At 40.2% G+C, this 26,609-nt stretch overlaps 2 protein-coding genes across 11 annotated transcripts; one reads left to right on the top strand and one right to left on the bottom strand.

Annotated features, from left to right (window-relative positions):
- Positions 1–700: 700 nt before the first annotated feature.
- On the top strand, positions 701–26,425 carry LOC128263264 (dedicator of cytokinesis protein 9). 9 transcript variants are annotated; one of them, XM_052998178.1, is made up of 15 exons: positions 701–1,490; positions 5,058–5,102; positions 14,716–14,832; positions 15,155–15,690; positions 15,752–16,055; positions 16,118–16,939; positions 16,999–17,643; positions 17,709–18,044; positions 18,288–19,760; positions 19,821–21,431; positions 21,487–21,633; positions 24,571–24,781; positions 24,851–25,139; positions 25,200–25,432; positions 25,909–26,425. In XM_052998178.1, exons 1-15 carry the CDS (start codon positions 1,395–1,397, stop codon positions 26,001–26,003), a joined length of 6,960 nt encoding a protein of 2,319 aa, XP_052854138.1. In that variant the 5' UTR covers positions 701–1,394; the 3' UTR covers positions 26,004–26,425. The 9 variants fall into 9 exon arrangements, 8 of the variants coding, with proteins under 8 accessions (XP_052854138.1, XP_052854143.1, XP_052854137.1 ...); XM_052998183.1 differs by having other exon boundaries at positions 18,285–19,760; positions 25,200–25,318; XM_052998177.1 differs by having other exon boundaries at positions 18,285–19,760.
- Positions 5,377–24,341, bottom strand: LOC128263265 (uncharacterized). Of its 2 annotated transcripts, none has more exons than XM_052998187.1 (4): positions 23,088–24,341; positions 22,179–22,694; positions 21,971–22,103; positions 5,377–5,739 (listed from the first exon to the last, which is right to left on the bottom strand). In XM_052998187.1, the coding sequence occupies exons 1-4, from the start codon at positions 24,083–24,085 to the stop codon at positions 5,707–5,709; spliced, it is 1,680 nt and encodes a 559-aa protein (XP_052854147.1). In that variant the 5' UTR covers positions 24,086–24,341; the 3' UTR covers positions 5,377–5,706. The 2 variants fall into 2 exon arrangements, with proteins under 2 accessions (XP_052854147.1, XP_052854145.1); XM_052998185.1 differs by lacking the exon at positions 5,377–5,739 and adding an exon at positions 21,719–21,905 and having other exon boundaries at positions 23,088–24,340.
- Positions 26,426–26,609: the final 184 nt, after the last annotated feature.

Below are 26,609 nucleotides of genomic sequence, written 5' to 3'. Positions count from 1 at the left end.
ATAAAAAACAAAAATAAATACATTTCCAAAACATAACGAGACTTTGTTTTAAATACCAAGCAAGCCAAATGGGTTGAGTCGATGCTAGAGTTTCTCTTTAGCGAAGTCACCTTCCCCACTGAGCGATCCACTCTTAGCGAGTACACCATCCACGCAAGTAAATACTTCGAATGTATCACCGTTCAGTTTCATAGCAATTAGCTCTTGAAAGAAGAATTCATTAAATGATTTAATATTACACTAGGTTGCATATGTATTTTGACGAAAACTTTTTCGGACTATTAAACTCGTTTGTGGATGATGGACTTCGTAGCTCGGTTTCCTTAGCCAGCTCGATGATCCAAGGCCCATATTTATTTAAGTTGTTTTCGCAGACTTTGTAAAATTAACAAACCAAGCGAAACAGCTAAAAGAATAAAGAATCCAATACTAAATTTAGTATTTAAGATGTAGAGATGGAAAAACATCGATGTTGCCCAGCCAAATATCGATGAAACCACCTCTAGCAGAGAAATGTTAGGAAATCGCTAACAGAGAAATGTAAGCGAAACGTCGAACTGGGAAATGTTAGCGAAACGTACTAACAGCGAAATGTTAGCCAACGTCGAACTAACAGAGAAATGTTAGCCAAATGTCGCACTAACAGAGAAATTTAAGTTAACAGAGAAATGCTAATATATTTTGAAGTCTGAGAAAACTGCTGAGTGAGTCGACGAAATCGGACGTGTGTGTTGAGTCTCTTCGACTTTCCGCGTTTTCCGCGCTCTAATGGATACTTTCAAAAAGATACATCGCTTCACGCCGCAAACAGTTCGTTCAGATCGCCGCTGCAAAACGCAAAAAACACCTTAAATGCCACAAACGCACGTAAATTACCAAAAATCAACCCTTTAAAAAAAAACGTATAAACAGCTGTGCTTAGCTCGTTAAAATATATTGTTTATAATCTCCGGGATGCCAAACGGCTGATAAAAATATTTACCGAGGGTGTTTGTGTTTTTTTCGCAAGTACCCCTTGCCCCCCGCGAATTTTTGCCCAAAGGGGCGTGGGAATTCCGGCGTGCCTGTATGGATGTTTTGTGTATAACATGGATAAAATAGAATTTCGCAGGTAAATCCTCCACCAACAAATAATTGTGTTAAGAAAAAAGTAAGGAAAAGTGACGGAAAAGTCAATGAAAGAAGGATAAAGTATTAGTCATCGCTGGCAGCGACGTCGACTGCTCAGTCGACAGCGCATCCTGACTGCGCTGGTGTGTGCGTGTGTGTGTGTCTCTATTTTTGAATTACTGCCGGTTTTCGCACAATAACAACAACAAAAGCAACAGTAGGAGAGCCAAACAACAACAAATTGTGACGCCTTTGGATCCCTGTCCCTAAAAAGAGCGAGCAGGATGGAGCGTAAGTTTACGCGCGGTTTAAATAAGCTCGGCTCAGCGGTGCAGATGAGAGAGAACGTCTCTCAGTTGGTACGAGAGAGTGCAGTTTTGGTAAGTTCTAAATTCCCTTATTACACCTGTTATTGCCATCTCGTTCGCTCCCCCCGTGTTTTCACAAATTTATTTTTGGTTTTACAAGTGCAGTTGTTGTTTTCCGTACGTGTGTGGGTGTGTCTCCAGTAATGCATGTCACCTTTTGTTTTGTTTACCTTCTTCCATTCTTTTTTTTGTATTTTCTGTCGTAACGCGTGGGATATTTGTATGTTAATATTATAAATGAGAAAGAAATTATATAGATTTTGTCTGAATGCAAATGACGTTGTGTGCTAGCTATATTCAACAAATCTTCCCACTTTAAAACACACATTTTCTTATATTGCAACACTCTTTCAAAAACACATACAGTTGTGGTCAAAATACTAGCATAACCTATTAAATTTTCAATTGTTTAATCAAAATATATCAAATAATATAATTTTATTATATTTTGGAATTTGAATTTTTTCCTTTAGAATATAATAAAAATACCTGTCTATTAACGGCTCCAATGTTGTAAACTCATTGCTTAGATATGAAATGTATTTATATTTTCTAACACAGCTGTACACACGTGCATATATTCTTATTTGACTGGCACACATCCAAATGTTTTGAATTTTAATAATATTTTCTTTTCACTTAGCACATATCATCGAGATCATAATGTTTTATAAGGCAAAGTATTTCATCCATCAGTCGTTGCATAAGAAAAGTCAGCATTAAAAATGTGCTAGGGAAAGGGAAAACTTGTTATTTATCTCCACGTAATTCTTTACTTATGTGTTGTTGTAAAAGAGGGACGCAAGAGACTCGGTTTCGGTTTCTGATTAGTTAAGAAGAGAGGCCTCAAGAGAGAAGAATCCGTCAAGGCCGTGAGATTTAAATTTACACTGCACTACATTCAACGTTTTTTATATTCATGTTGAACATCATCACTGTTTAAGCACAGTGATATCTCCCTAAGGAAGATGTTTTGACTGATTTGATGTCTTTATTTACGTTAAACGGAAACATTATTTTTATCGAGTGTCTTATCACAAACAAAAATTGTATTCTTTCAACTCCTATTAAAAGTATATATTTGTTTTAATACCTTGTTTATAAATACGAAATTAATATTTTAAGACTTTTTTTGTAACTTATTTTATATTTTTCTATAAGTTGTAGGCTATGCCATTTTCCTTCAGCGCATACCATTTGTTAGAACTTTAATTTATCTTCTCTTTGCCTTGCCTATAAAACTATTGCTCGTGTAAAGGAAAATAGACTGTACCTTTTTATGACGTTCCCTTGTATTTCTGTAAAAAAAAGCTAAGCTTGAGCTTAGGGTGTGACTTCATTTCACTTCACGTGTTGCCGACTAATCAGATACATTTGTATATTCATCCGTCTCCCTGTATTGATAGTACCCACTAATTGCATTATTTCGGGTCCAAAAGAATATCATATTAGAGCGCCATTGGCCACGCTTCCAAAGTCAATTAGAGTGTGTGTGGTTCTCGTTCCTCTTCTCAAACTCGTAATTCAATTAGTGCGTAAAGTGAGAGTCGAAGCCAAATGATAAGCAATTGTTGACTTACAGCAGCAATCAACCGGGCCGACAGGCAATCAAGCCATAATAAGCAACTGTCGATAGATAGATAACTTGAGCGCCAATAAAAAGAAGAGTGGTTCGGCGGTTGAGTGGGTTGCAATAAGTCGTCCCCCCAATTCAACCCGTCACAGCGTTTTGCACATCCAAAATGACAGTCTTTTTAGGAAAATTTTTCCCCCTCAAACCACAGTAATTAAATATTTCGTCGCAAAGTCAACATTTCGTCGTTTTAATGTAGTTCAGCGGGTCAAACTAATGGAGTTCCATTTCCAAAAACATCATTTCATTACTTAACCATAAATAACCCTTTTTTGTTGTTAATTTTTATGGCTCGCTTTCTGTTTACATATGGAATTTTGTTTATGTGTTTTTGCCTTGTTTGTTAAAATACTTGTTAACTTATTGCAGCGCACATGTGCCGCATTTTGTTATCCGATATCAAAGTAAATATCAAATGTGTGGTTTGCGTTAAAAAAATGGGGTCCCACAAAAGGGAATCTAAAAGGGGCAGGAATTTAATTTAAAATGTCTGGATAAGCTGAAACTTTAAAGCATTTGCAAATTGCGAAGCAATATACTATTTATTCCGTTCCGAATTTACATAAGAAAATGATTTGTATGGAACTTAAAGCATTTTGTTAGCTGGAAGGTGTTGACTAGTTCAAACTCAAGGCCCTTTTAGTAAAAAACTAAACAAATGAAACCCATTAGAAAGTGCTTAAAAACTTATCAGCCTTGATAATTTTATTTTGTATCCGGTTTTAACTGCAACTGCAAAAATTTTTGCAAAAAAAATTGTACAGCATAGTTTTCTCACAATACTATCCCTACATAAAATAAACCGGATGATTTATGAGAATGAATTAGCTTTTTTGTATTCCAATTCGGGAAGAATTTCAAGGCAGCTTCTACCTTATATGTCATGACCTCATCTTCCAGTTATGCTGAGCACCTCTACATAAAAAGATACACAATATACTTAAGAGGTTCCTTATAAGTGGACAAAAATGACAATACAATAAACTGAAGTTGAAATGTGTCAAAATCACAGCCGATGCTTAAGCTTAAATAGATTTTAAAGATTAGGTTTACATGAATAAAAAGAAAGTGGTTCAGTTTAAAAGTTACCATTTAGTGTTATCACCAAATTTCTTTAATTACTTACAAGCTTAATTTTATTTGTGTGTCACAACCCTGAAACTTTCTGGGAATTTCCTTTAATTAATGATTTTTTATTGCTTTTGAAAGCTTCACGTGCAAAGTGTCCAAAAAAGGGGTAAGGGGAAAATTTGTAGTAGGAAGTGGAGTAGGTAAAATGGTCATGGCTCAAGTGCTCTTGATATTCTACTGTTGTTACCCTATTCTATTTTTGACATGCGAGGTATATTAAGTTTCCAAGGCTTTGGCTTTTTTATAAATACAATTTCATATTTTTTATGTACGTATTAGCATGAATTCAAGATGTGCAATTTTTCTAAATAACTGCTTGTTTTCTTAATTAAATATGCTTAAGTTATATGTTAAATAATTGTGTGCTTTTAACTGCCAAATTTTATAAACAACATTAACGTAATCACATTCCAGGTCATTATTTAGTCGTGCTCCCCATTTAATTCTACCCCATTTGATTTGTTTGCGTTTTTATTGTAACTGCCTTGCTCTTTTTGCGCATCTCCTCTTTATTGTTTATTTTCTGTATTCCGTGATTCTATTCTGTGTGTCGGTCACCGTTTTTTTTCCTCATTCCCCGCCGGAAATATCGTTTCACAACTTTTATTTTTTGTTTAAGCTTTTCCCCGAGTTGACGTGTGTTGTCTGCGATTTAATGAGCGCCACTCTGCTCCGATTCTGTTTGTTTGGCGGGCGTGCTCAACATATCATGGTCATCTAACCATATCCCTCATTCGATCAACCTTTGGCTATTAATAACAGAGCTTGTAATACTGACCCAAACATTTCCCCCATCTTTTTCTGTATCATTTTAGATGAACTGCACGGGCCGCTATCAGCGTAGTAGCCTCTCCATCGCGGTAAAAATATATTCACGATAAAATTTATACACTGAGAAATCTATTTTATATTCATATTATTTATTAGGTCTCTAGAGATTTTCGAGCAATTAATTGGGTGTGTGGTTTGAAATACAATATAACACAAATTATATAGAAACAATTCATGTTAGACATAAGATTTAATGGATTTAAATGATTTGCCTTCTACCTATTTTTTTATTTTTGTAAATTTTAATATTTTTGAAGACCTTTTAGCATATGAAGTCTTTCTGTGACATATCATTGAGTTTCTTTTAGTTTAGTTTTTGAAAAACAAATGCAAAATAGTTCATACAAAAATAAACCTTGAAAAAATGACTTAACTAATATTTGATATTATTTATTTCTGCGTACATGACTACTATCTGGAGCAATGTCAGTTCATTTATATGCGAGACTTTGCACCGACATTAACAGCAATAACAATAATCTGTGACCTCAATGTGTCCTCCTTCGTTTTCCATTTTCATTTTCCGAGCCTGGCGGCGACAAACTTTTATCGATTCCTCGATCTGACCTTGACTCTCTTCTCCCGCTTTTCCGACCTCCTGCCATCGCATCTGCTCGAATTTTCACTCTCTCGTTATTTTTGATGGCGCTCCTTTTTGCGGCTTGGCTGCGTGATTAATTTTAATATGTCATGAGTATTTTAATTTGATTTTTCCCAAGAGATAAACTTTCTTTTATGCATATTTTCTCCACCTGCCAAACTAGGAAGAAGCTGCCGAGCAATTAAAACTGCAATGAACGACGAAGCTGATGCTAACTTTTCATGTTTATCGGTGCGACAGTCGTGTAAATATTGACATTGAAATCGTGCCTCGGCCAGAACCGAACCTGAGTCTGTAGCTGTACTTGTAGCCGGTACCTGAAACTGAATACCGAACACGAGCCTCTACATCAAAAATAAAGTATTGCCAACAAACTGGTCCCAAGTGAGAATGAGTCGCATTTTCTAGTTTTCCTATCGCATCGGCAGGTGCAATCAACCGAGCAGTTGAATGCATTCTGTAGTAAAAAAATGAATAAATTACTTATTTAAGTTGGCGAAACTTTTACAGTGAAGTTTGAGATAAAACTTTTAAATTTAGATTAGAGCAAAGGTTAAATTTAAAGCCCAGACAAAATAAGTTTTCAAAAACCAATAACTAGAAAAAGAAGCTATTGATAATATCAGTGTTTTGCCAGATCTAACACACAATATATATACAATATATACTCCCTCACAATGAGTGGTTAAATTACAGTAGAATTAACCTTCAAAATGTTTTAAACTGCTTAAATTTCTCTCTCGTTTGTCCGACAAAAGCCACAACCCTCTAAATAAATAAATACATGAGAGGTGTGCGTCGTGTAATCATTGTTTAAATTTATTTTTGACTATTTAATTGCTCACAGTTGATGTACCAAGAATTTCACGGCTTTTATTTATGGCCTGACCAAAATAAACAATATTTTTATTTGCCGAGAATTCGTTTTTCTTACTTCTCACCTCTCCTTCATTTCATACAAATTGATGGCATTTTAATGAACCTGCGCCACTGCAGATTGTTATGCCCTGATAAATTAAGAGCAGAGAAAGAATATTAAACTGCAAAAACAAACTTGCAGAAAACTGTGAATGAAGTAAATGTGAAAGAACTCAGAAAGGTGCCAGTCAAGTGCTGATCACTGATGGGTTGTAAATTCGTAGGAGAAACTCTCCTCAGTGGAAGTGAAAGGTGTAAAGTATTGTGGAGATTTTCGTTGGTCTCGGTGTAAGCTTATCAAAATAAGAAAAGGAAACTTCCAATGTTTGTCACATGTTTTTAAAGGGGTCTTTTGTCTCTGCTCAAGCGGTTTCTCTTTCTATATCGAAAGTTTGATCGGTTTTCTGGCGGTACTCAGTTGCTTGAAGGTAGTAGTAGTGATGTTAGTATATCGCAATTTGTAATCTGTGCTCTCAGAGGTGTAGTAAAAATTTCATTGAACAAATCAAGATTCTTTAATACCCTTATCATTGCGGACCTCTGTTTAGCTACTTAATATCATTTAAAAATATGTTTACTAAAGAGTACCCTTACTTGTTCAACTTAAGTTGGAGATAACATCCATTGGTTTTGTTAGAGTTTCGCTTGTTAATAATTTTGTGTGCACTTCTTCTTTATAAATACATAAAATGGTTAATTTAAATTAGAAAACATTTTTATGAATTTTTTTAATAAGCTAAGCCAAGCCAACTTAAATTTTTGTCATTACCTAATATACATATTTAATGAATTCAACAAAATTATTGAGTAATTTAACCACTAAAACCGCCTCTGAACCTCTGTTTACGATAAATATTCCACTTCAGATAACTTTTTTGCTTATTTGCGACAATTATTGTTGACAATTGTGTTCGTTTCTGTTGGAGTTGGTGCTGTTGCACTTTGCTCTATTGCATAATGAGACAATTGCCGGAGAGCTCTTTTTAGTCCTCCCACTCCGCACTCAACTCTTCGCATTTCGATTCAACTTTTTTGTGCCGAGTTCAACTTGTTTTCAGCAAAATCATTTGCACATCGAACCCACCCTTACCGCTTTTTTCTGCACATTACGTATGGGATCTTCAATCTTTGTAGAGAAACTTAATTTGCATAAATATAAATTGGCACTGAGATGAAAGATGTATGTACATTTAGTAATTAGAAGTTTTTTTTTTGTTTTTGGATTTAAAACCAGATAAAGATTGAATATTATTTTCGTTAACAATTTGTGTACAGCATTTTTGGTTTAAATTAAAAAAAACGTTTAAGATCAAGATGAGTACATATGATGATTTAAAAATTGATTATATTTATGTTTTGATAAAATAAAAAATGAGCATGAATGTTTTTTCCTGTCTACATCTGACTTCCACTGATTCTCCCACCCATTTCATGACGTATTGCAAATATTTTCTGCAAATGTCATTCACTTTTGGCCAGAAGCGATAAATAGGGAAAAGGGTTAAAGGAGGGAGTGGGGGCGTGAGTAAGCTGTTAGCACTTGCTACAGCTGACACACTTACTAACTGCAAAATAAAACAAAGCAAACAAAAACACAGACAACTACGACTAAACCAACTAAACTCGCTTCCGTTTGGCAATCACAATGTGCGAGCTTTGTATTTGAAGTTCTGAGCAAATATGAATTCGGAGTTTTGCGACTGTCAGTTCCACTGTATCTCATTCCCATTCCGTAAATGGGTAAAAAGGCTACTGGCATAGACACAAACATTCATTTGACATGTCAGTAACCTTTATTTCTATCTGCATGTGTGATTTATTCTTTGTTCTGTGCAACTTTTGTAAGCGGAGGCTTTTGTTTTTCCGCTGAATGAAAGTTATGAGCGGGCATCGTTTCTAATGCCCTCAAAAAGACAGCACGAACTGCTGTTCTCCAGGTTTTAGTTGGCAAAAACCGAAAATGTTTTGACACTTTGTGGCTGATTTTCTCTTTGAGTATATATTATATTAGTTATAATAGATTTTAAGCTATTTCAACATACAAAATTTTAATTTAGTTATTTTATGATAATTTTTGGCAAGACGCAAAAAGACGTAATTAAGACATAAATAACGTTTTAATCAAAAGTGATTTTTATGCTTGATTTTTTATCGCCGTTGATCATCAAATTAATTAACTTGGCAGACTTTGCATTTTAAATTGCTCATTGAAATCACTATGCACTATTGTGCTACACATTCGAATAAATATTCGAAAAAAATTGTATTTACAATTTTATGTAAGGAAAGTTATGCATAATTTTTCGGGGAAACAAATATTTACTTCTTATAATATAGGCATTTTTCTTCGTTTAACTCTAATACGCCTTAATTTCTACTAATACATATATATAATATATCTTCTGAGAAATTGAAAAATCATTTCCCAATAAAAAAGTATTAACCTATTATTTTAAAATTTGTTTATTGTTTTATACGCCGATCAAATTTTCATAAGTGATTTTATAATTTCGTGACCATCTGGTTATGACTAAAGTTTAATTATTTCAAGTAGCATTTGACGCAACCTTTTTGTAACCCACACAAATCAATACTTCTTTAATTCCAAGATAAACTCCCACCGATTTCGTTCTTTGAAAACTGGTTTCCCAGCTAAGGTCCACGCTTTTGGCATTAAAAATGGCAAGCCAAAGATTATGAAATGGGTGTGTCGGTCGGGTGGCACTTCAGTTTTTGGCCAACAGCGAGTCTGTCGACCCCGGAGATTTCGTTTGGATCTCTCGACAATTGAGCAATTAATGAGAGACACTTGAATTTTACGATGACCATTCGCCGCCGTGTAATTAACACATATTTCACACTCTCCCATTGCACACACAATGGAAAACCGCCGCGACTATAAATGTAATTAGTCTGCCAGATTCTCGCTGCCGCATTTTAACCGGCCTCTTGGCGTTGCTAACACATTGTACAATTGTAATTGAAAGTGCTAAGTACTTTTTAGAAAGTTGCCCCGGCCACACATGGCAGAATCCATCCCATCTTGTCGCCGGCACCCAATTTTCCACTGAAAACTGCACTGAAACTGTCAACTTTCCAAGGCATCTGTAAGTGAGCAGATATCGGGGCTACTGTCGGCAATTAAAGCGTAAGCGTCTTCCACAATATTCTTTTAACAAATGTTTGTCGTTTGATTGTTTGCTCTTTTACTCCAAAAATGTGTGTGCGCTTTTCTCGGCTTTTCTTTTACTTTCTTTTAGCGCCGTTCGATGGGTAATTATTCGCTGAACAACGAGACATCACCAAGAACTGGATATTGGATGAGTTTCCTATATGATTATTTATCTACCTCTCTTTCGCTACTTCTTTTTTGTTACTTTTTTCTGCGTGGGAACTTTTTGTGTCTTTGCCTTTTGCTTTGAATTTTTCATGTATTTTTTTCTTTTTTTTGCTGCACTTGCTTTTCCTGCTTTTAGGGCAATTATTTTTTTTGCTGCTATAGTCTCTTTGTCTTTTCACCACATTTTGTCCTCAAGGTTGCTTCTGGTTATTCTTGTACTTCTGGTTGAGTTGGCCAACACAAGTTTGCTGCAATGTGCAAACCAGTTGGCTCTTGACCTTGAGAGGTTAAAACCATTTAGGGTTTCAGCGTGCTCCATTAGAGAAACAAGTGTTTTTCATGTCGAAGTATTTTTTCTATTAATTTAATATGTTAGAGAGGGAAAATAGGGCCTTCAAAGAAATATAATATAATAATAAAAAGTATCAAAGAGACTTAACTTTATAAAATCATTTAAGTACTTATATATCTGCGAAGTAGTTTCATTTCGATTGGATTTTTAAAATAAGTAAAGAGTTAATGCCAATATATTAAACTTATATTCATGTTTTTAAAGTATTTGTTCCAAACAAATTTAAAGCCTCTTCCATACATATTCTTCAATGTATTCCTTGAGTTCCCTATGAAAGTTAAAGTTGTGCAAGAAATGAAAGTGTTGGAGGAACTTTTACCCACCCTGAACTGACGCTTATTTAAACGGGTCTAAAACGGCGTACGACATCATCGCCATCAGCGGCTTACATAACACCGATCGGCGGGCGATTAGTGCATTATAAATATCGCTTGGTTATGCTATAGTTGTGTCGCTTTTATAATTTGAATGCTGCTTATGCAGTCGACATTTCTCTGCCATACTTCCCTCATTGTGCGGACAATAAAAAGCCATCTAATGAATGCCGCTGCCAAAGTATTTACTTTGAATTGAACGAAGCTAATGGTAAGCTTCCTCATTTGTCCGGACATGTAAATTTGCCTACGATTCGGACTTGAAACTGGGTGAAATTCGTTGACCATTTTGAATAGAATACCTTGCTTAGAAAGTTCAACTTTTGCCCTGACAATAAATTATTTGGTTGTATAACTAAATGCGAGAAATTTGTTGAGTTGGGTTTTTTACACAGCTTACTTGTGTTTTCAGTTTTTAGTTTCGCATTTTTTTTTTTCAACATGTTGTAGTGGTATGTCTGGAATGGGTGAGGAAAACTGCTGACTTGTCGCCACCTTTATGGGTGGGCCAGTTTAAGATCTGCACTTGGCTTGAGTTTTCAATATTATTTAAACATGTTGTTGGGTTCGTTGAACCAAGCAACAGTTAAACCCACCGAAGATGACCAAAACAAATATCTTGATGGGCTGAAACCAGTTTCCAAAGTCGCAAATCCGATGACTGAACAAACCTCTCCCCCATTTCAGCGACTGATAAGGAAAACTTTGCCTTATGATTTATACACACAATTACAAATAAATATGGGTTGTATATGCATTTTATCAGCGCAATTCTTTTCATGCATTTCACGGCTCATGTTCGCTTGTGGAGCGGGAAATCCCTGTATGGGCATAAATTTATGAAATTTATATGCCGGATTCCTATACCAGAACGGATGCCAGCTGCCTTATTCTCATTGACCATACACTGCAAATAAACAAATCATACAATTTGTATACTGTTTGCTCCATATATTTGTTTACAAATTTAGGAACAGTATTAGATTGAAAAGGCGAAACGCACCCAAAAGCTACATGCAAATGTAGCAATGCGAGATACAAAGTTTAGACACGATTCGTAAAATTTTTGCAATGTATATACCAACTATTTTAGATGAATTTCTTATTCCACTATGAATTAATTTGAATTTTTCCCCTAGATAAACTTCCTGCAAGCGATAGTGTCGCTCCCAAAGCTTTTAAAATTTCGAAATAATTTCCTTAAAAACCCCTTGAATTGTTTTTGACTTCTCCTATCACTCAGGCATTTGGAAAGCTCTCAAAAACTGTTCTCGTGTGGGTCAAAAGTTCACCAGACTCAGACACAACAAATCATATGCAATAAGTAAAGCTAAATTTAGTCACAATATTTCCGTGCCCACAAAATGCAAATCAGGAAGAGAAGAGTATAGAGTATAGAAGACCACTTGAACGGTTTCCACTTCAAAGAGAAATCTAAATGTGCCGAGCCAACATTTCGTGACCCTTCCACCATTTCTATATAATGCCTGAGTATATATAGCAGAATAAATGAACGCATAGGCCGCATTGTTGCATTTTCAATTGATAAGCGAGGAAAATGAAGAAGGGACACCACAACTCAAGTGACATTCAAGACATGCCAGGGCCAATTGCTCTGGCAAAATCAATGAAAGTCAAGTCTTATTTAGAAGGGACCATCCGATGATGAGGGGAGGCCTGATTGCCACTGCCTCTTGAGGCCGGGCCAATGTTTCACTGAAATATGCATAAACCGTCACGTTTTGCCTGCCGAGGCGCCTCAAACCGCTAACTTTAAATTGAAACTGGCTGCTGGCCAAGATAGTAATCAGAGATGCTCAAAATTTATAGCCAAAAAAAAGTTTCCAATTTATAAGTGAAAAGGGCTTAATAATAACTAAAATTTATCCAAAAGTTCAGTTAAAGGCAAATGTAATATATTTTATTAGAAAATTTACCCTCAAAGTGCATTCTGACCGTTTGTCTGAATATTTCAGATTAGGATTTAGGTTTAAGTTATATTTGCTATAGAAAAAAGTAAAAAAATAGAAATGAGCAATATAGAAACATTTTTATTTGTATATAGCTTATTTATTTAGGTAATTATAACTTTATTTATTCCGACTAATGTATTTTCCTATATGTCTAAGACTAGTTTATCTAAAATGCCATTACTAGTAAACATAAAATGGCTGATGGCTTGAGATCATGGCCATTGATCGTTGGCGTATGGTCGGTGGTGAATCTCTGAGGTCTTCACGCCTTGCTGGACCAGTTGTGCAAAATTGCGTGTCTACTGATCGACCACCATGGCGATGCAGTTTTTAGTTTTTAAATTTGGCTTTTCATTTAGCATTTGCCAACACAACCGCAACAAAAGAAAAAAAAAAACATCAAAATAACCACCGAAAATGTTTGCCCAACTTTCTCGGGCTTTTGGGCTGGCCAATTGATTTGGTAATTGGCCGATCACTGATGAGTTTGCCTTTTTTGCGTAATGCCCATGCACTTGTCGCATAGCCGTAGGTGTATATTGTACCTGCAGCTTTTTTTTATTTATTACTTTACTAGTTGGGATTGTCGCCGGTTAGCGGTTTTAATTACGCAAGCGGCGACGTCTGCCAATTTGCATGCAGTGCGTGCCAAGAGGCGAAATGATGGAGCCGCAGGAAAAGGCCCGAAACCTGAGCTCACAATGGAAAATGCTTTCCCCCAAGCTCGAGCCCAAAAGTGGCTAAGTGGGCGAGTGCATTGACATTGCAGCTCTTACTGGAGAAAGGGGATGGACAGGGGCGGTACTTAGGTGGGCATGGCTGGGCACGAATGCATACGAGTAGAATCAGGGCCAAAGCCAAGGTTTGCCAGAGGCACAAGCTGGCAGCTAATATTGATAGCTAACCTGTCAATAGTTTATGGATTTTTAAACGTGTTTGGAATAGTTGGATTAATAAAATGGGTTAATTTCATTTTGATTGAACTACTAGTATGTGTACTTATAAATTATGCGTTAGTTGAGTTAAAAATAAGAACGGTTAATGTTTAAATTTCTGCTTATTATATTTTCATATGCTAAATTATTAATGTTATTTTAGACCAAGAAAATTACACATGATTTTTTTTGTCTTAAAAAGGAACGGAAATTAAAAAATTAAATTTACATTTATTAGAAAAGAGAAGTAAACTTTATAAATATCATAAATTACTAAAATAAAGTATCGATACTAGTCTGAAGTTATTGCTAAATATTTGTAAAAATTAATATAAATAAAAATATTAAATACCGAACCCAAAGTAAATTATTTTGTTCATTAACCATTCCCAACCTGTGACAATCCTTTCTCCAATGTGTGCAGTTAAACGCAATAAAGCGAATTTTTTAATGCCTTTTTCCCATGACCTGAATTGACCTGTGCCTTCCTTAAATAAACCAAGCCCAAGAATAAAACAGAACAACGAGCCCACACACCTCAAATTTCGAGAAAACAATAAAATGACAGAACATCCGACAGTCGCCTGAAATGGATATGCCAAAACGGAAGTGGCACTTTAACCCTCTACATGGACACGCCATAAAGGGTGGGGTCACAGGTTGGGTCACACAGCTCATAACACAGTTATTTTAGTGCCTTCATCATCATCATCTTGCAAAATCCAAGACGCAAAAACGGAAAATATCAGCTACTGCCAGCGGGGGCTTAAAATGCAAACGGTTAGAATGTTTAAACGAAATGAATTTGTTTATGCCAAGTGGCAGACATGGAAAATATCATTACACAAAGGGGAGGAGGAGGAGACCGCTTTGTAATGCGGTCAAGGTCTCTTCTTTGCGGCGGGTGTGAAAAAAATGAACCGAACTCACCCAACACAAAGTAGCCATAAATTTATGACGTGCGCAGTACCGATAAATCTCTCAAAATCCGCCTGCATTCGGGCATCGGGAATGGATAACATTTGGGCATTTGTTTTTTGGGTGGTGCTATTAATAGGGACCCCTTGCTTTTACAAGTGGCACGCATAAATTAGCAAACAAACATTTGGAATACAGCATCTTATACTTATTTCAATCTTTGTATTTCAGAACAAGCCTCTTGTGGTGGAGCCCATCGATTTCGAAGCCTTTATAGCCAAAAATAAAACTGTTATCCAAAATGATCCGCAGAGGGAGCTACTTATATATCCCGCGGATGATGTCTCGGTGAGTGGAGAAATATTTTAAGAACAAAATAAGCCACTGAAAATTAAGTAAAGGCAGAAAAATAAATTTTTTTGAATATAATTAACTTATTTAAATGGAAAAAAAATGTATTTTAAGGGATAAAATTTACGATAAATGTAATTTTCTTATTTGTGGATATTTATGAAGTACTTAAAATAATAATTCATAATTTTACTCTTATTTAAAAATGTATACTTAAAAAATAAATGATTATCATTTCAATAAATAAAATAATTTTAACAACATTAAGAAATGTTATATGGTGTTGTTTATTGATAATTATGTTTAATTAACCCACCAGGAGATTATCATGCCGCGAAAGCAGCGAACCAATGCCAAATCCGTGGCCGACAGATTTGATCCCCCCAACGAGGCGATCGTGTGTCCCCTCCATGGTCCCTCCATTATCGGGAATGGGAATGGGCACAGTCAGGTGAGTCGGCAGGGGAGCATTCAGTCGAATGGTAGCCACCACAACGGAAATGGCAATGGACACACCAGCAGCAGCAGTAGCAGCAGTTTGACCAACTCCAATGGACACGGCCAACTCTCCAGGAAGAGTTCGCAGTGCTCGAATGGATCGTCCAGTCACAAGGATACCTCGTATGAGTCAGCTCTGTCCTCGATAACACTGCGTTCAAACTTGGCCATGCCGGAGGAGGTGGATGAGTTTGCGGATGATGGGCACAGCGAGGACATAGTGGACGGACTTGCTCACGGATCGAGGGCGGAATGCACCAGGTTCACGCGACAAGCTCTGTACACCTACAGGGCCAAGAATCATTTGATTCACTATAAATACAATGCCTATGGTGGCAGCTGCCATGATCTGCCCAGGTAAATATTTGGAAAATTCATTTTTTTAGAGTTTAAATATATCAAACGTATTTGGTTTCAGTATTTCCCCTGCTGAGGAATTGCTGGAGGAGGTATACGAAATCGATGCAGATCAGGATCGGATAGACGAGCAAATGACTCGCTCCCAGGCGGACACCATTACCAAGCAGGGTTATCTGCTCAAAGGTCCCGATTCGGCCTCAGATCGCATGTTTGCCAACATTGGCAACAAGTCCTTTAAGCGTCGCTATTGCTATCTGCGACAGGAGATCGATGGCACCTACATATTGGAACTGCACAAGGACGAAAAGCAGGGTGAAGCTAAGGCCACCATAGTCATGGACTTTTGCACCGATGTGGTGCAGGTAAGTGTGCTTGATGATTTTGTTAAAAAAATTTATAAATAATAATGAATGCGCCTGTTTAGAATCCCAAACGTGGTCGCTTTTGCTTCGAACTCCGCATGACGACCGGCCATAAATCCTTTACCCTGGCCGCCGAGAACGAGCAGGACTTCAAGGACTGGCTAAGCAAAATCAACTCGGTGTTGGCCCAGAATCGCGCCCAAGAGGAGAAAAGAAATGCTTCGCTGGAGCGCCACCCATCTGTCGGCTCGAGTCCAAGTCCCCAGCTTCAACCGCCAGCAATGGAACCCCCAACCTTTGGCACCCTCAAGGGTCTGGATCAATCACTGCACCCCCAGTTGATGAAGTATGGAAGGGAAACGGATCACTCGATTGCTTTGGCCAGAAGGGAACAACGCCGCCGTTTATTTGCCTGCTATCAGTCGCCAGCCAAGAGCAGTGGTAGTGATAATATCGAACAGTACCGGGAACACTTTGGCACACGGCTACTGCTTACCTGCCACAGCCTGCGCTTCCGGCTGCAGTGCATCCCGCAGGACGAAGGCTCTGCTGGTGGAGTTGAGCAGCAAGTGGAGCCCTATATCACCAGTCTGGCCTTGTACGATGCCAAGGCGAATCGGAAGTTGAGCGAAAACTTTTACTTCAACGTGAATGAGCAGTGGGCTGCCCAGATGCTACCGAATACCCCAGTTCCTTCATCTGTGGCTGGCTGTGGAGTTCCTAGAAAGTCGGCGGAGGGCGATGAGAGGAGCACCGCCTCCCAGGCACCTCACTCCCTATTCGATGGAGTCTCTGCGGACTTGCTACGCTCGAATCGCCAGCAATTCCAGCAGCTAAGACAGTGTCTGCTCTCAGTGACTGCACCACATGCAGATATCTATTTGGTAAGTAATTGCATCCGCCTTTTTTTATTGCAATACTAAAATGGATATTCGTTTAACAGGTAGTGCGAGTGGAGAAACTTCTGCAATCGGGAATTGCACAGGCTGCGGAACCCTATCTGAAAGCTGGCAAGGATCCCAAACTGGGTCAGAAAGTCTACAAGGCGGCCAAGAGTTGTGCCCAGCACATTGGGCACTATAGACAGCCCTTTGCCTGGGCAGCCAGACCACTGTTCAAGCAATACAGTCACGAACTGGATGTAGATCCCAAAAGGGAGTTCGAATTCAGCCCGATTTACCGGCAGGAATTACCCAAACTGAGGGACGATGAGCTGCTAAAGCTCTTAGTCGACTATCGTAAGCCCGAGAAACTGAGCAAACTAACCATCATTCCCGGTAGCCTCAAAATGCAGATGCAGTTCATAGATCAGACCACACCCTGTGGCTTGAGTAAATCACTGGCTCCCTTGTCCACCTTTAGTCCAAATTCCAAACAATCGCCCACCATCGAGTTGGCCGAATTTCAGAGCCAGAGTGAACGGGATGCGCACAGGGATGCGCATCCTTATACTAGCTTCTGTAACCACTTGTATGTGTATCCACTGAGTTTGCAGTTCGACAGTCAGAAGTTGTTCTCAAGGGCCAGGAATATTACGGTGGTGGTGGAGCTGCGGGATGGCGATGGAGAGTACAGTAAACCTCTGAAGGTGGGAAACCAATAGCTTAAAAATATTTAAAAAAAAAAACTCCTAAAGAACTCTTTTGCTTACAGTGCATCTATGGTCGTCCTGGGCAGGATCTTCTAGTTTCCCAGATAGCCTGTCCGGTGCTGCATCACAATGTGACGCCCACCTGGTACGAGGAGATCAAGCTGCGTCTTCCTTTGGGACTGTTTCCCGAACACCACCTGCTCTTCTCGTTCTACCATGTGTCCTGTAATCTGAGCAAGAAGCGGGATGCTCATGCTGCCTTTGAGACGCCCATTGGTTATGCCTGGTTGCCATTGCTGCAGAAGAATCGGATCTGTTTGGAGGAGCAGCAACTCCCGGTGGCTGCCACACTGCCCGTGGGCTATCTTTCCATTCAGCCCTTGGGATGGGGCAAGGGGGTAAGTTATTGACGTTGTGGGCTTCGCTAGAGTCGTTCATCAACTCATGAAACGTTATTTGTTTGTCTCTTACCCAAACATACCATCACATACCCATCCATTCATTCCCTGCGCTGCCAACTAACCTGTGCTCTCTTTCTGTGTTTTTTTTTCTCCGCACTGATCTGCATGCTTTCTGCACCACCAACCATCCACAATCCTACCCCCTTTGGCTGCCTACAAACCCTTCCAATTTCTCAGCAGAACTGCGGTCCGGATATCCAGTGGATCGATAACCAGAGGAATCTGTATACGGTGGGATTGCGGCTGGATTCAACGGTTCTCACGGCGGATCAGCATTTGCATAACTTTTTTGGACATTGTGAGAGGTTGCTGGAGGGAGGAAAAACCGGAGCAGTGCCGGCGGAAACGGAAACGTGCAAGATCTTGAAAGCAGCCCATGCAATTGATATGAAATCGCTGATTAACTATCTACCCACGCTCCTGAACGAGCTGTTTACCTTGCTGGTTCACACTCAATCCGAGGAAATAGGCCTGAACGTAATCCGGCTGATAACAAACATTATCCACTTGATAAGCGATCAGGCTAAGAGGGCCGATCTCTTGGGAGCCTATGTAAAGTACGTGTTTCACGCACCCTACTACAGTCAGCAGACAGCCAGACAGAGGACTGTCCATGGAGAGCTTTGCCGGCACTTGCCCTACCTCCTGAATCCCAGCAATCCCGATTTTCTGATCGTCAACAAGTTCATGAGATACTCCGCAATATTCTTCGATCTGATTGTGAAGAGTATGGCGCAGCATTTGCTGGCCACCGGGAGAATTCGAATGCTGCGCAACGAGCGTTTTCCCAAAGAATATGCCGATCGGGTGGAGCAGTTGGTCAAGGCATTAATGCCCTACATAACCACTCGATTCGAGGACTTGGGTGAGGAAACGCATCTGCTGAATCGCTCTTTGGCCAAATTCGTGCGCCAGTGTCTGAGTTACATGGACAGAGGATTTGTCTTCCGCTTGATTCGCTGCTATATGGGCGAGTTTGCGCCTGGCAATCCTCGCATACTGCATGAATACAAGTTTAATTTTCTGCAAGAAATCTGCCAGCATGAGCATTATGTGCCACTCAATCTGCCGTTTGTGTTGAATCCGAAGAACCGACCTCCCGAGATGATGCAGCACTTCACACTTTCCGAACAGTTCTGCAGGCAGCATTTTCTGTCGGGCCTTCTACTTCAGGAACTGAAGTGCAGTCTCAATGAAGTGGGCCACGTGAGGCGACATGCGTTAGGCATCTTCAAGGATTTGCTGGCAAAACATGAGTTGGACAACCGATATCAGCAGAGGGGTCAACTCTCGAGGATTGCCTTGCTCTATGTTCCTTGGCTGGGTGTTGTGATGGACAACATCCACCGGATTGATGACCTATCCGAGTCTGGCGCTTGTACGCCCAATGGACATGTTTATGCGGACTCGGCTTCCTATACCAAGCGATTGAGTTGTTCCAGCAGCTATGTGTTTAGCAAGGACTCCTCCACATTTGGCTCCCTGACGTCCACTCCGCGCTCGAAGAACCGCCTGACCCTGCATTGCGATCAACCGAGTCCATATCGCACCTCGGTGCACATGAAGGAGCACAACTATTTGGCCGCCATTGCTGGGCAACCCATTAGCAATGGCATCTCCAATCTCTCTTTAAATTCAAATACGGACTCGGGGGTGAGTTTTGGGTTTAGTAAAATAAACTAAAGTTCGGCTAAAATGTATTTTTACTTCCAGCACTCTCAGGACACCACCACAATTGGTGCCTACACCAATGGAGATGCGGATGTGGCACTGCGCAATGGACACAATCGTTCAGTGAGCGTTACCCACGCACAGATCCTCTCGCGTTGCGACAAGTTCAGCTCGGCGGAGAGCAAGGACCTCCTCCTGGGCTTCCTGTTCATCATCAAGCACCTTTCGCAGGACCAAATGGTGGGCTGGTGGCAGAACTGCAACGAATCCGAGACACTGCAGTTTCTCTCCATTCTGGATCTCTGCCTGCTGCAATTCCGCTATGTGGGCAAGAAGAGTGTGGTGATAACTCCGGACACGCGTCAAGGACGCTCGGCCAAGGCCAACACTCTGCCAGCGAGGACGCAACCACCCACAGGTTTGGAAAATGGCCACCAGGAGCAGCAGCCAAATAGTGGAACTCTGAATCAAACCAGGGAACACCTACTGGAGGATATGGATACACTGGCTAAGAGTCAATTGGCCCTCTATGAATCCAATTTGGCCACTGAGGTGGGCATGATTATATTGGATTGCCTGGGGATGTACGTCCTGCAGTTCAGACAACTCCTGGCAGATAGCCTAATCCTGCCCAAGTTGGCCAGAGTTTATCTGAGATTCCTGCAGTTGGGTCAATCGGAAAGACTCTCGAAACACGTCTTTGCTGCTTTAAGGGCTTTTATCAACAACTATGCCGTGGCGTTGTTCAAAGGCAATGCAATGTTGTGTGGTCAGATGGTTTATGAGCTCCTGAAAGCCTGCGACAGTCGCCTGGTGGAGATTCGTCACGAATCTTGTGCTGTCTTATATCTTCTCATGCGGAGTAACTTTGAATTCAGTGGTAGAAAAGCGCTAACCCGTGTACACTTGCAAGTTATTATCTCAGTGTCGCAGATGATTGGCAATGTGATTGGCCTGAACAATGCCAGATTCCAGGAGAGCTTGTCCATCATCAATAGCTATGCAAATAGCGACAAGGCGATGAAGGGCACTGGTTTCCCCATGGAGGTCAAGGACTTAACGCGTCGAGTGCGCACCGTTCTCATGGCCACTGCCCAAATGCAGGCACATCACATGGATCCGGAAAGATTGCTGGAACTACAGTATTCTTTGGCTAATTCGTATGCCTCAACGCCAGAACTGCGACACACTTGGCTTGTGACGATGGCCCGAAATCACGAGCAAAATGGAAATCTCTCAGAGGCTGCCTGCTGTCATCTTCATATTGCTGCTTTGATGTGTGAATATCTCCGCTTGCGAGGTGGCTGCACTCTCAGTTGGTCATCCACTGCGTTTAAGAAGATATCGAGGAACATTCCTTTGGATGAGCAGGGTCTCAAGCTAGATGCTGGTGCTCAGGACTCCCAGTACACAGAACAAATGCTCCTAGAGCAGCTGAAACAGTGTGCCGATTTCTTGGACCGCGCAGAAAGATTCGAGTGCCTCGGCGAGCTCTACAAACTCATCCTGCCCATGTACGAAAGGGATAGGAGTTTCCTTGACCTGGCTCACTGCTACGAACATCTCACTCAAGCCTACAACAAAATCGTGGAGGTCAATCGTTCAGGAAAGCGAATGCTGGGGCGCTTCTACAGAGTGGTCTTTTATGGAATGGTGAGGGTTGACACAAAAGATTTTCCCTTTAATTAATGAATATTCGTATTATTAGATGTACTTTGAAGAGGATCATGCCGTCGAGTATGTCTACAAGGAGCCCAAACTGACTTCGCTAAGCGAAATCTCTGAGCGCCTGGCCAAACAGTACAAGGAGAAGTTTGGAGCCGATGTGGTCAAAATGATCATGGATTCGTCACCGGTGAGTAGAGTTTAATTAGATAATCCAGACTCTCTATTTTTTTTTTTGTAAATTTGGTTTGTAAATTAATATCACCTAACAAATATTTTACTTAACATCCATATTTTATTGAATTCAAAAATATATGTACTTTTTTTCTCTATTGAGTTTAAAGAAAAATTTGTATTTGAAAAAAAAGCAGCAAACCCATGCAATTCATCTGCAAATCACTTGAACAGATATTCATTGAAGAGCAGATCCGAATCGCTTTCGCCGCGCATCAGACTCATGCGCTACAAGTTTATGAATAGAGAAATAGAAAGAAAGTCTACAAATTGTATTTTTTTTATGGACTTACCCGCTTGACCTCTGATTGGCGCATCAATGAAGCTTGGGTGCTTCTTGGGATCATACGCTGCGATGAGCCATGGGTTTGCTTTGAGTTGGTCATGCCATTCCTACCAGCCACTGCTCCTTTGACCGACTTGCAACTGTGGATGCAGTTTTAAAAATATATGCAGCAAGCAAGAAATGTTTTTAACCAGAAATTCTGGAACACGACTCACACATGGTTTAACTGCTGCTTCTGTACAGAGGTTCCAGGTTTGCCTGGCTTAATAACTGGACCTGCCACAACTGGTGGCATGTTGCCCGACTGCTGGTAAACACATCCCGACTTGGCAGTACTCAGCCGATTTGGCTTGCGAGCTGCACCGGATGTGCACGATTCAACTGGGAGCTTACGGATAGCAGTCCCAGTAGATCCGCTCTGAAATTGACCACCGCCCATTGTAGCCCGCAATGGTGGCATGGTTGAGCATGTGGCCTGGCCCGCTGAGCTCCTGTGGACATGTGATCCACTCGGTTTTCCACTGGGTCCCGCCCCCCGGGCAGAACATTTGGCCTTGGCCGATTTGTAGACTCGCGGAAAGGTGGCCGAGACACTGGTGGCCATCACGGTTTTGGCCGGCGCGGTTTTCGGTATATTTAAGGCGATATCGACATCGACCATCATTGGCTCAGTTTCGTGGTCAGCTTCATTCAGCTGGTTAACCAGCTGGGATCCCTCGGAGTTATCGTACCTGAAATTAAGAATCTTTAATATATGCGCTCCATTTAGTTCAAATATATTCCTATTTTAATATTAGTCAACATTAATTAAAGTATATATATTCTTGATCAGCACTTGTCTCTCAGTTGTAAAGCTAACTGGATATAAAATTTCTAAAAATCTTCTTTCTATTGCACATAGTATGGAAGTGGATAGGAACAATCGGAAAACAATTCTAAAAATAACACATTTTTGTGTTTTTTATGTTATACAATATACTTCAAGGCAACGGTTTAATATTTCAGAGCTACGGTTTAAGTTTTTTTTTTAATCGGACAACGTTATCGTTTAGAAAAACATTAGAAAATGTTATAGAGTATTTAATTTTGTAATAGCTGGTATTTTTTTTTAGTTTATAACCCACCTGTAGAGCTTTCCCCTTACGCATTCCTTTGGAATAGAGTTGCCGGCGCTTCCTCTTGAAATGTGTTTACCCCCAATAGGCTGGGATTCATCATCGCCGGCATAAGCCTCGGCCTCCACATCGGTTTCCATCCCGTCGATGGACCGCGAATTGCAAACGGTTGCACTAGAGGATTGTGTCGAGGGTGGCGGAGGAGGGACCACTGTGGTCACTCCACCACTGCATGCTCGGTTGATGTGGATCTGATCGCGGCTGACGATTAGGCCCAGCTTGTGGCACAGGTCCTTGAAGGCTTCGTGTGAGACCAAATCTTGGTAGCGCGTAGATTCTGTGAAATTGAAAAACTTCTCAAAGGCCTTGATTCCCTCGATCTGGTGCTCGATTTCCAGCTCCGTGTAGCTACGACGGCAGCATAGAGTGCACTTGGGGCAGACGGAGGCATCGCCGCCATACTCGTACTTCTCGCTAAGAACGTCATTCACTCGGCAGAGGAATTGGGCGACCAGGACACTCTCCGGTCTGTTGGCCAACTTCTCCTGATCGCCCACAGTCAGTTTGAGGCTCTGGCGTCCGTGAAAGATGGAAATATTAGGATCCAGCGGTTGCATCTGCTGGTTCGATCGTTTGGTGTTGAATGTCATGCTAAGGCCATGACCTCCTGGCAGCAAAGCCACTGTAATCTCCTCCAGCGGCATTTGTTCATCACCCAGTTGGCTGAGGAGCTCGAAGATCTGCCGCTTAAGATGGAAGCCATTTTCAACATTCTCCACCAGCGCATCCCCCACGATTTCGGGACGAAGCAATGTGGTAGTCGAAGTGGCCTCTGTTTTGGTTTCGAAACTTGGGAACTCAGATCTCTGGCGATATGAGGGCACGAACTCCACAGCGTTCGGATTCAGCGAGTATTGCACCGGTGCACAAGGACTTGGAATCTGATACTGCATCTGAACCATACCCAGGCCCATTCCTCGACCCGGAAATGCGAAGAACTGGGCCATAATGGAAACGGAATGATGTCTGCTGAATGTTCGACGATCCGATGAACTCGTGGTTGGTTTGTGCCAAAGAAATGAAGAACGCGAAATGTATACACAATTTGGACAATACTGCGGCTCTAGTGTACGTGCAGTGGTGATTGTATAAAAATAACAAACAATTTACTAGTACCTAGTAAAGTTGTTAAATTGTATGAACTACATCGGTTCAGGGAAGGAAGTGGATAACGATTTTGAAAACGAGCTCTGATTTTAGCTGGGATGACGACTTGATCTCAAAGTTACCGGTCTACCGCCAACTGTCTCTCGATTCGAGTGGAGAAAAATTTCTGTGATAACTCACGATATATTCATCTAAAGTAACTCTTAAGCAAAAACTTTTTTTCTTAGCTAATTTTTAATTAATTAATTTTAAGATAAGTGCAATTTAAGTGCAGGCTTTTAATTTAATTTCTATATAATTTTTTTAATTTATCGATATTTTTCAGGTTAAGGTGGACGATTTGGATGCCAAGCTAGCCTACATACAGGTCACCCATGTGATTCCATTCTTCTCCAAGGACGAACTCGACCAGAGGCTCAACGAATTCGAGCAGAATCACGATGTGGACACGTTTATGTACGAAACGCCGTTCACTAAATCGGGAGCAGCCCGTGGCAACGTAGAAGAGCAATGGAAACGCAAGACGGTTATAAAAAGTAAGAAGTAACTTCTATAAATCTGTCACTCAATATAAACTTGTCATTTGTTTTTTTTTTTTGATGCAGCCCAATACTCTTTTCCCTATGTTCTCAAACGTATACCGGTGAAATCACGCGAAATCATCGAACTGAGTCCCATCGAGGTGGCCATCGATGAGATGCAATCCAAGGTTTCAGAGCTGGAGGAGATCATCCTCCCGCCAGCGGATGTCAAGAAGTTGCAGCTGCGTCTGCAGGGAAGTGTGGCTGTGACGGTCAATGCTGGTCCTTTGGCCTATGCCCATGCCTTCCTCGATGCCAAGGTGGTCAATAACTTCTCAATGGATCGCGTCGCAGATCTTAAGGATGTCTTTCGGTATTTTGTTTCTTTGTTTATTTTTTGTATTATATATGTAATGATGGCTTTCCGTTGCAGCGATTTCATTGTGGTCTGTCAGAAGGCTTTGTTCCTGAACGAACGGATCATTAGCGCGGACCAAAAGGAGTACCATCACGTGCTGAAGGAGAACTACGAAAAGCTGTGCCAGGCGCTCAGTGAGTTGCTCGACGACGAGTCCTTCCAGCCGCTTGGTGACGATGCCGACAGCATAAACCAGCGCAACAGCATGGCTTTGTTCAATGCGATCAGTGGCGCCTCCCATAACTCAAGTACTGCTTAAGTCCAACAAAATCATTATAATGATACCAAAATTCAGAAACTCAGTCACCCACACGCACAGCTAACCAGAAAACAGATCGAATGTTGAAGTATTCAATTAACACGAGCCTGCGGCGCAGGCGTAGCGATCGTAATGAGTAGTCATAACATTGGTGTTCCTTTGTTTGATGTTGTCGTTGAATTTGAAATTGAAATTGAATTTGAAATTGAATTTGAAATTGAAATTGTCTTGCGGCAGGTAAAGCTCGATTTTGGGCTTAACGGTTTGTGACTTGGCTAAGAGGGAAAATGCGCATGTGACTAACACCACAAAAACCCAAAATTGATGGCTAACAATCCAATTCAAAACTAACCGCAAGCGCTTGCTTAATGGCAAAATTTGGCAAACCTAACTATACGTTCTGTGACGCCCTATCCAATGCTTCTCCATTTCTGTATTAACGAGTTTGTAATTCTCCCTTTTTAGGACCGTATTTTGTTGAGCAAAATACCAGCAACAACACCCACCACCACCACAGTTCCCACATAAATACACAGAACTACTCCACACACCATCCATAACCGATAACCGAATCATATATATTCTGTGCTAAACGACAGTTCCAAATGATCCAGTTTACCGAAATCACTTGTTAATTTCTATGACTAAGCTTAAGTGACTAAGTTCATAAATTCCCTATTGATTGTTGTTAGATTTTTATGTTGAACCATTTTATTAATTTGTATTTCACATTTTACACCTATTGTATGTATAATTTTGTAAAGCATGCCTAAAAATGGACGGATCCCGAAACTAGTTGTTAATTTTTAGTTTAAGCTTGTATATTATTGTTTTGACTTTAATTTGCTAGATATTGGTGAATCTTTAATATGATTTTGTTAGGATATCGGATAATGATGCACACTATGCAACCTGTACCAGTTACTTTATTAGATCAAATCTGCTAACTTTGTGTCTTCTTCAAAACTCGAAATGGCTAAAACATCGTTTAATAATTTAATTATTCCTAAACGTAAATGAAGTTAGTATTAGTGGTAACAAACTAGGAAAATAAGTTCCCGCAAGCAACAGAACTTACCAAAGTATTCAGATAAAGGAAATACCTATTAAACAGATCCTCGGATATATATTTACATACATGCATTTTCTAGTGAAATCGTATAATG

This window comes from Drosophila gunungcola, unplaced genomic scaffold (genome assembly GCF_025200985.1).
Source record: "Drosophila gunungcola strain Sukarami unplaced genomic scaffold, Dgunungcola_SK_2 000001F, whole genome shotgun sequence".
In the NCBI taxonomy this organism is placed as follows: domain Eukaryota; kingdom Metazoa; phylum Arthropoda; class Insecta; order Diptera; family Drosophilidae; genus Drosophila; species Drosophila gunungcola.
This window is presented reverse-complemented; position numbering and strand designations above follow the sequence as displayed.

Coding starts and splice junctions, on each gene's coding strand:
- LOC128263264 (XM_052998177.1), top strand. CDS start 1,395: ATGGAGCGTAAGTTTACGCGCGGTTTAAATAAGCTCGGCTCAGCGGTG. Junction 18,045..18,284: donor CCTTGGGATGGGGCAAGGGG/GTAAGTTATTGA, acceptor CCAATTTCTCAG/CAGAACTGCGGTCCGGATAT. Junction 25,433..25,908: donor TGGCGCCTCCCATAACTCAA/GTACTGCTTAAG, acceptor CTCCCTTTTTAG/GACCGTATTTTGTTGAGCAA.
- LOC128263265 (XM_052998185.1), bottom strand. CDS start 24,085: ATGGCCCAGTTCTTCGCATTTCCGGGTCGAGGAATGGGCCTGGGTATG. Junction 22,695..23,087: donor GTAAGGGGAAAGCTCTACAG/GTGGGTTATAAA, acceptor TCTTAATTTCAG/GTACGATAACTCCGAGGGAT. Junction 22,104..22,178: donor AAGCAGCAGTTAAACCATGT/GTGAGTCGTGTT, acceptor CTGCATCCACAG/TTGCAAGTCGGTCAAAGGAG.